The sequence below is a fragment of the Larus michahellis genome, chromosome 9 (genome assembly GCF_964199755.1).
Source record: "Larus michahellis chromosome 9, bLarMic1.1, whole genome shotgun sequence".
Lineage (NCBI taxonomy): Eukaryota > Metazoa > Chordata > Aves > Charadriiformes > Laridae > Larus > Larus michahellis.
In genome coordinates, this window is record NC_133904.1 from 14,783,710 (window position 1) to 14,798,898 (window position 15,189).

Below are 15,189 nucleotides of genomic sequence, written 5' to 3' on the forward strand. Positions count from 1 at the left end.
GCATAAGTGGCAGTGGTTCTTATCTACTGAGAATATCTTTTTGCTTGTTTAAAAGGTAGTGACAGGGGTCTTGTCACAATGATACAGCTAAGCACAGGTATTACTTGGATTCTGCTCTGTGTTAGCAGGTTAAAACAGTGTTGGTTTTTTATAGCAGAAGATATTTTCTGAGAGACTGTTCTGTCTAACCTATATTCCCCTTCTTCCCAATTCTCTTTCAGATAGCGGTTCTGTGGATGAAAAGGTTTAAAAATCACGTATTTACTATAGGGATCATGTATTTCATTGATGTTTGTTTGTGACTTATTTGACCTGTTTGGTTCCTTCATTTTAGTTGTGAAATTTGCATGTTTTTCCCAGCTTTCCACTCTTTTGTTCTCCTTTGAGTGCATTGCAAACATGTTGCATTTATAAACAGGATAACCCTCACTGTTGTGCTTATCATAATTGCCAACACAGGGGTCTGCTACTGTCAAACATGGTATCTGGGATTTTTGCCTCTAATTATCATCTACGCTGCATACACTATAGGACTTAAAGGACAACAATATTTGGGAAGCAGTATCTTAGTTTCCCATGGGTTCTTGCAGAGTGTTTCAGTTAAATGCTGAATGCTACCAAAATGCGTTCCAAAGCAATAGTTACTTTAGCTTTGGCCTGGAGCTGACCCTGCTAAACATTTTCATATTAGGTGTTACATGTTTGCTGCAGTTAAATTCTGTCCAAGACTTATTAACAGCAACTGAGTAACTGTACTTTTTTTGGTCTTTATTAAAGGCTCGGATAGTAAGTGGAAGTTCCTTGGATACTTCCAAGCTTTATGCAGTCCAGGCATTTAGTGGGTAAGTACCAACATGACTGTTAATCTTGTTATTTATATCTGCAAATTAGTTTCATAATGTTAGATTTTCTAAGTTTTGTTCTTATAAGAAATTGAATTATTTTAAAAGGAAGATAGTTTCATTGTGTATGTCTCTTAATTTTTTTTAAGTCCTTGATTTTTAAGAAATTAATACAATTCAGTTGCACAGGTCAACTGGATGACAAAATTTTTTACCTCTTTGCATACAAAATAAATGCCCTTTGAAGCTTTAGTCTGATGTTATGTCTTCATTTTAGTAAATGTGCAGTAATATAATAATACCAGTCTAATATTTGAAATCTCAAAGGTCAAGGGAAAAAGATCTTCCAGTTGCTGATAGTGAATGTGGCAGAAACCTGTATGTTATTTTTGGTTGTCTCCAGGCAAAGTTATCTTGCATCCAGTTCTAGGGATTCCTTCCTTTGAGGAAAATCTCTCCTTCCTATTTTGAATGCCTCTTTATTATTCAGTTTGGAAAGGAAAAAAAAAAAAAAAGTAAAAGCCATTGGTAAAATTTATCAGTTATATTATTTAACTGCTTAAAAAGGGATATTATCTTCTTGTTGGTGCACTATATAAGCACTGTTTGCTATAGTTATGTTAAATTATCTAATTTATCTTCCATCTTCTCATTTGTACATCTTAAAGGCTATACAACAGAATCCAGACACTATGAAGTTTTTCCATTTAGATTCCTATAGTTTGGGGTTTTTTTTCCCTAAAAAATTAATGATATTAATTTTCTTAATATAATTCACATGCTGCTGTGGAAGGTGTGGTTCGGGTAACATTTGTACTTATTGCTAAACCTTAAACAAATTTAAGAGCACTCCTCCAGCTTTACAGTGGTTTAGGTAGTTTCCGTATAGTTCGTCATACCTTGAAGTGTTTTATTCATTTTGTAGCTCATAGAAACTTGTAGAATTGTGAGGCCATGTGTGACATTGTGCAGGATTAGTTACTGAATGCAACGGGAAACATTTTAAATATTGTAATAGGTACTTGATGTGGGGTTTTTTTATTAATGTGCCCTTTGGCATTAGAATAAAATTGTCATGTACTTCTCTTGGCTTGCAAATGACCCATTGCTTTCACTTTGATCAGTTGCAGTTTTCTCATAAGGTCGAAAAGGTCAAAAGTATCTTGTTACTAAAACTATAAAAACTTTTGCCTTGTATATTGATCAGCACTGTTTCTTACTATGCCAAAATAACTAATCCTCCTTTGAATGGGATTTTCAAAGTACTGTATTTCTCTACCTTTTAGAAGTAGAACAATATAAGTGCTGTGAATTTTCTTTCTTTTATGACTTTCAAATGCAAAACATTAGTATTTATGTTTGAATTATATTGTTTGTCAACATGAACCTAGCACATCTGAAGCAACTTTTTTTTCTGTTGATTAGATTACTGATTTGAATACTTCTTCAGCAATGTATTAGCCATAAAAAACACCTAGTAAAACTCTCTATGCTGGTGTTCACATTATTCTTTGAATGGAATCATGGAAGACTTTCATCAGAACATTGCAATTGTGCCAGAAAATTATTACAATAACCTTTTGATTTGATGTGTGACAGTTTATATTTGGTGGCTTTGTTGAAAAAATTAATGCATATCAGAACCAGAAGATATCACAGAGGCAGCTTCTGATACTTGCCTCAAATTCTCTTTGTCATATCTGCAAAGAAGATATATCCTTTTCTCTTTTGTGCGCTGCAATGTCAATTCATTTTTACTCATAGGGTTTGGCCTCAGATTTGAGTAATTTATGATTTGAGGCACCACAAAATGTAACGTACCTCACCACTGAGAAGCAGGAATCTGACGTCTTAAAAACTACACAGTAAGCTGTGGTATGCTGAAACTAAGAATGGTCACACCCAGAAGCATTGGTGTGTAAGCCTGGCATGAAACTTTGGGGTTTTGTGTATTTAAAAAGGGGAAAAAAAAAAAAAGAAAAAAAAGCTGTTCATACCTTTCAACAACTATTTTTGAGAAGTTTGGTGTATAGGTCGGCATAGTTTTTGGAACTAGTAAGAGAACGATACTTAACATCAAAATGAGTTCAAATTCTTGAAATACAGTGTAGAAATTTACATTCTCAGATACTTTTATAGGTGCTGTTCACTGCAGAATTGTATATTACATTCAATGCTATATTCTCAGAAGAAGAAGAAATGAGTTGTTTCATTTTTTCTCTAGAAAAATTAGAAATCCAAGACTGAAATTAAAGCTAGTCCAAAACTGTCTTGGATTTATCATCTGTGGTTTTTAATGACCCAGTTTTGGTCACTGCATGTGGGTGGGCTTTCATTTCTTAAGCTAGAGAATTTTTTCTTAACATAACCAAAATCTTAAGGAACATTTTCACCTTCATATTATTTTTCTTCTTTTCCGTATTTCCCCATCTTTAACCTACTTCTTGTTGCTCTGTTACCTTTTGTTGTTTGTGTCCCCCCCCAATATGAATAAGGTTAATAAGAGAGAGCTCGTTCTGTCGTATTGCTTGTGATCTGCAAAACTGGAAGAGAAACAGTTTAATACCTTGTCAATGTGTAGTTCAGGAATAGCATTTTGTAAGGAGACTCTGTGGGTGTAGGTACTGTGAGTATCAAGTACTGATATCTATGCATGCAGGAAGCTGCATGTGACTGTACAGTTTTGCTGTATGCACTACTTTCCACAGCCAATTACTTAATTACAGTTTACTAATCAGCGTAGGACTTAGAAAAGTAGTGTACAAGAGTGTATAGAATTCTCGTTTTTTGTGGTTTGCACACAAAAAAACAATCTCACAGAAGTAAGGAGACCTTTTGCCACTGACAAGGACTATATAGACAGAAATTGGTCCTGTTATGCCCTCTCTTCTATTCGCAGGTGAATAAATTCAAATATTGAATCCTCTGAGAATAAGGTGTGTCAATCCCTTGCACAAACATCCTGTAACCACTGCATTAGGGCTACTTCAAATGACTGACAGTAGCTCAATACTAGCTCATGTTTTTAAAGTAAACCTCACTTCTTTTGCTGACACAAAAGTTTAGACTGGGCCTCTACTCCCTTCGCTGTCTGCAACATTTTTGTGCAAGCTTCTGTTTCACTAGGCCTCCCTGCAAACAGTGATGCAATTTTAATTTAACTTCTCTTTCAGCTGAAGAACCCCGACATCTCAAAGACTGTTGTGGCTCTGTTTTAATCACACTTTCCACTCTATTCCTGCATGTGAAAACTCATCCTAAACTCTAGAATCCCTCAGCCTCTTCACTGCTAGCATAACTGGCTGCAGCCTTAGCTGTGACTCCTTTTCCCTCTTAGTCTCCGGGAAAGATGTTGCTGTTTGAAGTGAGGGGAGATTATTTCCTCAAAACCCTCGATACCTTGCTTTATCTATATAGAAATATCTCGGTTGCTTCTTTTCTGCCTTATTCTTCCTTCTCTCTCACAGCACAATGCTGTGAACCCACCTGACGTGCACCAGCACATCCCAAGTCCACGGCACAGACTGCAACTCTTAATTCTCTGTAATGATCTCCACTTGAGAATGAAATGAGAGAAAAGCCAGGATGAGAAAGAAAAGGCAAAGAACAAATACTGTTTTCTCTACTGTTTTCGCTATCGTTTTTGCTAATTCTCTGTTAAAAGGCAAAAGCTCTGTCTTTTCTGTTCTTTCCATGACAGTATCAAATGATATCTTCTTCATTTTATTTTTCTTCTTCATTTTATTGAAAATGAGACACTTCAGAATTCATCCTTTCAGTATTTTTGAAAAGTACATGGAGGTCAGCTGGGTTTTTCATCATGTGTATGCATCTAGGATAGTACTGTTTTACTTTTTTGCAGAGACTTGCTCTGTATTAATTCACTGCTTGCCTGATGGCAGTCACGTCAGAGACTGATAATTTTACCACATGGCCTAATCCATTCTGAAATTTGCTAATGGTACACAGATGGTGTTGCATGCAGATGATTACTCCTTTCCTTCAGTGGCATGTTCTCAATGGTAAAGCAAATTTATTTTTTTTTCAATTCTATGATGAATTCAGATAGATGATTGTTACGCAGATTATCTTCAGAAGCACACAAAAAATAGTCAACATTACAGTGGGTTTCTTCTTGCGTTGAATGATAACTTGTGTGCCTTCAACTTCATCATCTTCTATGTCAGGATGATGGGTTGTTGTTATTTGAAGTGAGGAGAGGAGTAGAGAATTTAATGTATAACCTACATAACATGAATAGTTTGTCTATAACTGTAGTGTTTAATGTTCCAAAGGCTATACACAAAGACTAATATTTCACTGTCAATACAGCATTGCCCAGTTTTTTACTTCTGGTAATGTAGCTATTCTCCTGTTTTTCAACAAAATTTGATTTCACAATCCAGATCACTATATTAATCTTTACTTCCAGCCGATAGCCAACAATCTTTGCACACTTACAGTCCTCTTAACTGTTACTAGAAGGAGTACAGCTGGTCTTGTACAGAAAATTTGTGCGTAGGAGAATTTCTAGTTAATATACCCAGTCGTGTCTGTTTCAGTAAAAATGCAATAAGTGCTAAATATGTAGTTGTCCAAGAATAAAATTGAAATGTGTGTTTTCAGCATACATATATATTAGTGGAACTGTACTCTCCCACTGGATCTCCCAGTGGATTCTCCTACTCTCCACTTAAATCTTAAATGGATCTTCCCAGGCAGGTGTTCATTTACTGTTAATCTATCTGTGAGATACAAGAGTTTGGCGGGTCAGCCTTTCTATGACTCTGCTGGATATTGTTCGCCTTATTGTGCATCAATCCCCTTATGTGCATTACCTTTCAGTTTTGTCTGTGTCCTTGAAAGGATTTTTTGTTTTAATTAGTTATGTAATTTCTTCCTTTATATAGTGCTTCTAACTAATTATTTATATTGGGGGGAAAAACAACAACATTTAAAAATGTATTTAAAAGATCATAAAATGCTATACCTGCTCTACTACTAGGAGTAACATGGAAATAACTTACCTACAGAACCCCCCAGTTGCCCACCGCCACCACTTGATACATGCCAGGAGTCCAGTGGCTATTACCTTTGTCCTGTATCTGCAGACCGGTCTTCAGCATAAATGGCAGTGATCATAATTTCTGATGTAGCCCTTCTTTAGCATGTTACCTTGCTTTTGCACTTTCCCTCTGTCTTCCCACCAAACCCAAAACATAAATACACAGGCTCATCTCTGCTCCAAGTGCCTTCATTTCAGCCTTTCATACTATTAGCTCCTCCCAAGGTTAAAAATACAGTCTTTGTTGTTGCCGTTCTCTGCCTTTGAGCCCCACCCCTCCGACAATCCTGACATCTCAAACCACTACAAGGCCACCGCTACCTGCTCCAGCCAAACCTTTGCCAAAGTTGCTCTTCTCCATGTTTCCCTCTAATCTTCCAAAAAAAAGAAGAGTCCCTATTTATCCCAACTTATGCAAAGAGACAGCTGTTGGACCCAGATGAATTCAAAATTTGATAAAAGGTTCACAAGTCTCTCATAAAGTGAGAAATTATATAACCTTAGTGGAGTATAAATGGAGAACAATTTTGGAAAATGAAAGCAGAGCTGCAGTTGTGCAAAGAAATATCCTTTCCCTCAAAAAAATTAAAATGTGGATTTGAGAACTGTTTTGCCTGTAACTAAGCTTAATCACATTAGGAATACAAGGAGAGCAATTAACAATGCTCCAGGGCCCACATGTAATAGTAGAGAAGTAGGTGACGAGAGTATAGGTTTTCTTCTGGAAAGATAATTCAAGAAAATGTTCATTCATGTCAAAATACAGAACACTGTCTCCTAAACAATACAAGCCTCAGTGTCCTACAGGTAAAGCAACTGCTTCAGATAATTCCTTGGATTCTAGTTAACTACTGCCATAAGGAACATGTTAATTTCTCATGAGGAAAACAGGATTTCTCATTTCACTAGATTTTTACAGAGAAGGGTACCCCTTTATGATGAAAGCAACTGGAAACATCTTGCCTTTTGGTTTCTTCCTCTTATCATTTATAAGCTGATCTGTTAAAATACCTACTGGTAATCAGAAGGCAATTGAAAGTGGATTTTGAAGCATACTAACCTAGAATGACCGTTAAACTTGTGAATGCCAAGTGCAAACAATATAAAGAGAATTTTAGAACTTATTTAATTAGAAACACTTTAGACACCAGACCATATCTAACTGTTTTTCCACAGTTGTCTTCTTTCTCTACAGAGTACGTATTCTATCAGTATTACTGGAGTGAGACTGCATTCAGATACTAATTTATTCCTAGCTTTTTGTGATTGAAATATTAACCAATAACTAGTCGTAGCCTGGCTTCAAACATCACCCAGTCGACATATCTCTGATACCTCTCTTGTTTCAGCAAAGATTTTAATGTGTTATTCATATTTCAAGATAGTTAAAGACAAAATTAAGACAGACAGGTAAAGACTAAAGACAGTAAAGGCATAAGAAGTACTTAAATTCTGAAACTTTTTCTATAATCTTTACTATGCACTGATTGAATGCTGGGCAAAGAGAGGCAGGAAGTATTATTGTCTTATATGAGTTCATCTGGTCATTGATTCATTGCACAAGGGAAAGAAGATGCAGTTTCAAAATTGCAGTTCTTCCCTGAAGTCTGGTTAGTTCCTTTAATCTCTTAAAAATATTCAGGTGAATAAGTATGTATGTAGAAGAACTCTCTGACGTTGCCATAATTCAGCAATTAAAAATATTGCTGACAAGTTCCAGAACCAGCTGATATCATACATAGACTTCTTGATAGTAGCTACAGTACTCCCCAGTGTTGTCAGAAGAGATGGTGAAGTTCATTTCAAACTAAAATATTTCATGTCCTTAATATTTTGTAGATGATAATTGGTATGAGTTTTAGTAATACTTTTTTTAAATAACAAAATCGGCACTTCTTGACCATATATATATAACTTTTAAATAAATATTTGTTATTTGTACAGATACACAGAGAAAAAAAATCAAATGTAGATGCTTCTGCTAAGCTGAACTTGAGGTTGAAATCATAATGAAAAGACTGTGGGGGGAAGTACAGACTGGGTAGAAAACTAAGCTATTTAAAGAGACAGAGGTGTGAGTTATGACAAATTACTAACTGAGCATAAATTACACCACTAATGTCATAATAAAATATCTTTATATTCTGTATTCATCTGTCTTGATTTTGTCATTTCTGCTGTTCCCTCAAAATCCCTCTGTCCTTTTCTCTGGTTCACATCAGCAGCATTCTTAATTCAGACATTATTTTTTCTCCCAGGAAATCATGGGAGATGTTCAAGTCTTTCTTGAATTAGTCATTCTTGAATTTGGATTTTTTTTCCTTGCTATATGCCACTCCTTAGTGATCAGTAAAAAAAGTCCAATAAGAACCTCAATTTTTATCATATTTTGTGTTACAGAGCAGAATAACAGACAGAAGTGATTTTACAGACATTGCTTGCCAGAAGTAGCTCTTTGTGACATAAGAATGCCTTATACACATGATGAGTTTTATTCACTGCCAATGGAACTGCTCCTGAGCAACAGAGAGCCCATAGAGTCCGAGTTTCTGAGTTTAACTTAGTCTCTGTACGTTTACTTTTCACAACTTCAGAAACATCATTTTATTTCCATCGTGCTTTTGCACGTGCATTTGTGGATGTGTCTGGAAGTTTCAATTTGGCTCTACCTTCATCCTTATGGGCTTGAAAAAAAAATTCTAACACACCAAAGACTGCTTATGTGAAAATATAAAGAAGATGCATAAACGGCCCATGAATCCCTTTCTCTTTTTTACAGAATGGTGATGGGGAATCAGAAGGAGGTATGTGAGAAACAGATTATCTCCTAAATTTATAGGATAAAAGTTAGGATAGTGCTTGGAAAATGGCAATGCTCTTCAGGGTTAGAATAAACTCTCCTATACTCTAGGTAAGTGCTTTACCAGCTCAAATAAGATAGGAAAAGGATTACCATATTGTTTTGTTTTTAATCTTGTAATCAGAAGGAACTCTACAAAGAGAAACAGAGGGATGCCTTTGAGGATTTTAATATGGTGAACAGGCAATTTGGGAATTTTTTCTGCAAAAGATTGTGTCAACATGGACTTGATGCATTAGAAGAATTACATGGAAATCCTCAAGATTGTACTTTTTTCAAAAAGCATCCAAAATACACAGATGGATTTGAACTAGATTCTTACCTCTCCTTGTGTATCTGTCCAACTTCAGCAATAACTTAGTAGAACTGCTTACTCCTTGCTTAGCTTTTGAGGAATCCCTGTTTGAAATTTTGCAAGTCAAGAATTATGTGTGATGATTTGCTGAGAGTTTCAAGACTCTTTTCATGTGCTTACTAGCTACTACCAAGTCCAATGAAAGCTGACCTCTTCATTTTCAATTTCTTGTTTCTAATGTTTCACATCTGCTGTCTCTTTTGCTGATTTCTCTTCTTCAATTTCATCCTTCCTCTTGCGTCCTTAGAAGTGTGTTCTAGTTGTCATCCACGCCCATAAGGAACTCACAGCCTCTCAGATTCCAAGACTTTTCTGCACTTTTTGTATTGACTTAACTCTCCTTGTTTTATGTTTAACTGTCTTTATGAAAGACTTTCTGATCCAGCATGTGGTGCAGAAATAAATTGTCCTGATTATCATTGAAGAAGTTTTAATTTGGATGCTACCCAAACTCAAACATGTATAAGCTGGGAACAGTCAGTTATGTATTCCTGTTGTATTTCTAGGTTCATGTGGTATCATGTCTGCAGAAATTATTAATTAATCAGAGGTGGAAATGTAATAAAGCTGTTTGGCCATGATTCTATGGTAGTACAGCCCGCTGAAGTTCATAGCTACATTAATATCTGGATTTAAAAGAGAAATTAAGGTTTGGTTTTGTTTTTTTTCTTGTAAGATACAGTCTCACCACCTTCATTAGGGTGTCATTGATGCTTCACTATTGCTTTTAATCTGTTTTACCTCATTCTGCTCCAGGTTTATGTTTTGATTAGATGGTATGATCCTATGATAATGACAACCACAGAGATGCATATTGTCAAAGGCAAACTAAGTGTAGCTTGTTATTACCTCATCTGGTTCTAGGAAGGTCACCATCTTGTTTTTGCAAATGAATTTGTCTTGTAGACTTTCTTATCTCCACCTTATAAATTCTCACAAGTTTTACGCAACTTGTTGGGTTTTTTTTAATATCCATGATTGGTCTCTTTACATTATGTTCATGTTGATACTAAGGAAACCATTTACATGGACTTCAAGGGTAGTAGAGAGAATTCAAAATGAGTCCTTGGTTTTATGATATTGCAACAGTTCTGCTAAGAGAGCATTAATTTTGAGAAGGATGTTCAGATTTTTCTCTTCGCTGTAAATGCTGAGAGCAGATTTTCCTTCTAGACAATTTTTGCAGCACTCTGAATAGTCTGTCATTACTGTTACTATTGATTTGCTCTGGTGTAAAGGTCAAGAATATCAGCAAATGTAGTTTTAATGCTGTTTTGCTGATGCTAGGTTTTTTATAGCTTTCAGGCCTAAGGAGATAATTTAAGGGGGGGTAGGAGGGGCTGTGTGGTTATATGGTTTTTTTTTTTTCCAAATTTTGAAAAAAATAAAGTAAAAAAGTTTACGAGTTGAAATGGTGATGCTTTGAGGCCACATCGCCCAAGGCTAGCATAAAGTCATTTTAGTTGGCTAGCATCATCCCCATGTAATGTGACAAGAAGCATAACAGGAAAATGAAATGAGGTCAGAACTTCTTTGCAAGTAATTTTATTTTTTCCAAAAGCTGAGAATGGCCCCAGAGGCCTGTGGGCACAATTTGGAGTATCCGTTGGTCTGCTTTGGCTTACGCCTGGGGATGAAGCATTCAACAGATTTGTGATCAGAAGGCGGCAGAGGGAGACTCAAAGTTGTAGTCACAAAGTCTGAACATCTGTCAATATATCCTAATGTGTGATTAATTCATATCTTTATTATAGAAATATGAATAAAAAACATAATTTCAAAATATTCATGATGTTAATATGCATACTCATTTGAGCACACAGTCTGTCAAAATTTGAGTGTATATGGTCCTTTATTATCATAGCCTAGTCTACCCCCAAATTTTCTGGCAGCTTCAGATTTTCTTCTACGGTGGGATTTGGCTCGTTATTTTTTTTCATTTCTTAATATAGTATTTTTAGCTCGTATTAAGACTCTTTTAATTCAACTTTCATTTTCAGAGAAAGTGCTAGGTATTTCTTTGGTGACATTTCAATATTCCAAGGACCAGGAGAAGCTGTAAATCCAGTCCTATAATTACTTTTATAAGGCTGGTATTTTCTCCCAGTATTCATATACAATTTTAGATCTCCAATTTCAGTTTTCCATACCAACAAAAATTATGTATTGTTATCCAAGTGTGGATTTGTGGATCTTCAGACAATGTGGCTGTCTCATAATTATTTTCATTAACTTGCATAGTTCCATTTTTATGTTATTACAAAAGCCACAGGCTACATTTTGTGATTATAATATGCAGCAATGATACATTTCTTCTTCCCTTACCCCCTAGTTCAATCTTCAAAAAATTCATCTCAATTTTCATGAGATCAGACCAGCGTTATAAGTTATTAAAGCTGCCTGGGTGTTTTATTTATCACATTTAACTACAGAAGTTTGATTATGCTATAGAACAAACTCATCTAATCTGAAATATTATAAAATGCTAAGAACTTCAAGAAAATGAAGTATCCCAGTAACCTAAAATGTACGTTCAATACTGAGTGATTTAAAAAAAAAACCCCACAATATACATCTCACCTCTTCATTTTCATCATTATTTTAATCTGGAAATGAATTTACTTTCACAGACTTTAAAGAATGGCTGTGATTCTTTCCAAATGTTTTATGCCTAGAAAAAAAAAAAAGTAAAAACCTCATTATATTAAAGTGAGATATTTCATTTTTTCAATTATAAAAATACCAACATTTTTGCAATTATTTGTTTTCATCAAATAAAGGTATTGCGACATAAGATTGATGCCTTTCATAAAATTAGAATTGTTAAATATTTGTAATGTTACTATGATGTTAACTGTAATTTTTTAAGAACCACTACTGAATATGTACGGTGCCACAACTCTCAATTTGTAATTCAGTCCTCTAAAACTGAGAACTGAATTTGGGGGGAAAAGGTTGGAAGTTTTTGGACAGTTAAATGTATCAATTATACAGCAAAGTGTACCACAGTAAGAATCACAATTTCCAAACAGAGTGTTGAATAGTTTAGTAGAGGAACTGTGTGCTTATAGGGCCTGAAATGAAAACATCATTGATCAAGTCCTCATCTGCAAAAAAATGGCACATGTGTATATACATATATATATATATGCATATAGATCAACTGTCATGTTCTACACCATACGAGCTACCTGCCAGTTACAGAACAGAAATTGTTACATGTTTTACTATTGTGAGTTGCATCTGAATTGCTACAGTAAACTGCCAGTGTAGAAAAAATTTCAGATTTTATTGGAAGGTATTATTGTTTTCATCAGCATTCTTTTTGAGTGTTTTGATTATAGCTTTCAAGTCCTATGTTTGTCTGTAATAAAGAAGAAAGAATGATTTAACTTGAGTGAACAGTGTGGGCCTGATGAACACTAGCAGGATCAGACTAAATAGGGTGTTATTGTTGCTGCTGTGACTAAGAGGAAATTATTTATTGTAATGTTTTAAAGCTATTCATGTGACTTATTTTAGCTTTCTTAAGAATTGATTGACAACCCAAATGTTTGGGAATCTCAGCAAAGAATTTTTGTTTATAACTGAAGTATAGACAGGTGCAATCCAAATTATCCTAAAATGTCATGGGACACTAAAAGTCAGCATAAGGCAGGTCCAATTCTCTCTGGAAAATTGCACTAAAACTGCATTTTCCTTGCACTGAAAAATGTATTTATGCTTTTCTCCCTTTTATGTCCTGGTGGTTTTTGGCTGACATTTTGAACTAATAAATTTACCGGATCCTTTTTAGTTCGAATACATTTAAAAAGTCAGATCTCTAGTAGGTGAGTCCTGACTTGGTAAAACTCTAGAATAATTAGCTCTCTGTTGTCTAGTCACTGTCAGAGATGAAGTGAAGCCAATTGATTGTGTAGGGTGACAGCTTATCTGATTCAGCATTTGTGTGTGAACCTAACACATCGCTGTATTCTGTACTGTATCTAAAGAGAGTCAAGGAAAATGGGTCCATACAAGCTCTACTCCAGACTGTGAAGCAAAACTGATCAACTGTAGGGAAAACATTCTTGCTGCTGTCTTAGCTTGTTCTTTCTACAGGCAGTTACAGTATTTCAGGCACAGGTATCATGCACGCGCTGAGCTCCCATTTGAGTATAGAGAAAAATATCCTAATTGGCAAAAGGTAAGAAATGTCATTTCACCAAAACTGGACAGTTCCAGGAAATGTAGGAATATTTGTACCATTCCTTTTAAATTCTTTGCAGGAATTAGATAAATAATTGATTCTTCTGTGACAAGTTTGTCTGTTACATACCTTATTTTGCCCTTTAACCTACAAATATCTGTTGGACCAACAGGCTTCTGTGCTGTACAGGAAATTTTTACTGTGTCAGTCAGGGCTGTTAGCGTATCTTTTATCCAATGCAGTGAATAGCACAAAAATTATTAATCCGCTGTAAGGCCATTGATATGAAAGCAGCTTGTAGTCCTCTGGTAAACTATACCATGACCTTCTGTTACTCAAAGACGATTACAAAAAAGTAATTTCAAACTTAGCTCCTTTGTTAGTCAACTGCTTACGTTTTTTTAATGACTGTGACTAATGTCAAAACTAAGTTCGTGTACAGAAGCATTAGCAATTATATCAACAATTTAGAGCAGGAATATTATGAAAGAACGTTCTGCACTCCGTTCTAGTTAAAGTATTTTCAACAAGAAGAATACTTAGTACTGTTGTCACATATTTGTTAGTATTGAGGAATTTATTGATCTCTCTCTTTTAGAGATTGCAGGTTAAGCTTTAGTTTTTCAAAATATTGGAAATAATCTCCTTTGCACGTTCGGGGGTTTTTCAGAACCTAGAGCAAGGAATACATTCCTCCCATATACTGTTTTTATATCTTTAATTCGGCTTGGTCAATATGGATCAAAATGAAACTGCAAACTTTTCTTAAATCTCCAAAATTACTTTCAACTTTTGCAAAATAAGAACTTGTCTGTGACCCAATAGGTGATTATACAATAAAGTAGAACTTAGGCCTCATCCCTTAGATAATGTGATATACGTTCTGGGGACTATATAAAGGTCACGATTATTTCAAGCTTTTGCTTTGGAAACTAGTACCTTAATAGCAACTCAAATCCCTTAAAACAACATTAATTAAGCCCCTATAACAGGAAATTATTATCTGTATTCAGAGTATTACCCACAATACACCCCATAAGTATAGTGCCAATTAATGACGTACAACTTAAGAAGCTTCCTGCAAGAGCTTATTTATTAACAATAACGCACCTCATAACTTGAAGACGTCACAGAGAAAGAACACTCAAATGCATTTTCACTTTACTCAAGTTCTAAAGATCTTGATTTTTTTTTTTCTCTTATGAAAGCAATGTTTTGAATCAATTCATACCTTTATTCTTCACTTTATTGTGAGTCTGATCTGTGACTCAATCCTGCACAGTGCCAAGAGACTCTATGCAAAATACTGAGTGCCATTTTGAAGTAAAGGGCTTGAGGAGGCTTGCTGTCTCTTAGGATCAAGAAGTTTAATCCAATACCAGATGTCTGCTTTTTATAGTAACAATATACAACTTAAGGATGAAAGCATCACTTCATTTCTGAAATATGTTATGAATGTAAAATATGTCTATTATTTTCTTTGCAAGAGAAAGAGTTGAAAATTCATTGTCAAACAGGATTTCCCTAAAGAACACCAATGGTTGAGGAGCTTGCAAGTTCTCCTACTAGGAAATAAAATTTACTCTGCTACCAGATTTACTCCTACCAGCTAGGTGAAACTAGTTGTTGCTTTGCAATATGATAGTGAAATTTGATTTATTTTTTTTTTAACTAGTGGGAAAAGGGATAAAATTTATTGAAAAACTGTAACAGTTATAATTTATTTGGGGGTTAAAAAAAAGCATTATATTTTCATCATCTAACTGGCACCTTATGAAAAATAATACAAATTTATTAAGACAGAGGAAAGATCTTTGAAGTCTAAATGGTTGATGGTGTTGGGAGAGCTGGGCATGGAGCTTTTAGAATTTAATATCA

General features: G+C 35.0%; 1 protein-coding gene across 6 annotated transcripts in view; it reads left to right on the forward strand.

Annotated features, from left to right (window-relative positions):
• The window catches only part of UNC13C (unc-13 homolog C), a 239,651-nt gene that overhangs the window by 87,663 nt on the left and 136,799 nt on the right, over window positions 1-15,189 (forward strand). For 5 of the 6 annotated variants that reach the window (XM_074600306.1, XM_074600305.1, XM_074600303.1 and 2 more), the window contains one exon: window positions 778-842. In XM_074600306.1, coding sequence (XP_074456407.1) covers window positions 778-842 — 65 coding nt within the window. Of the gene's footprint in view, window positions 1-221; window positions 245-777; window positions 843-15,189 lie in introns of all 6 variants that reach the window. The other variant, XM_074600308.1, reaches the window with a different exon arrangement.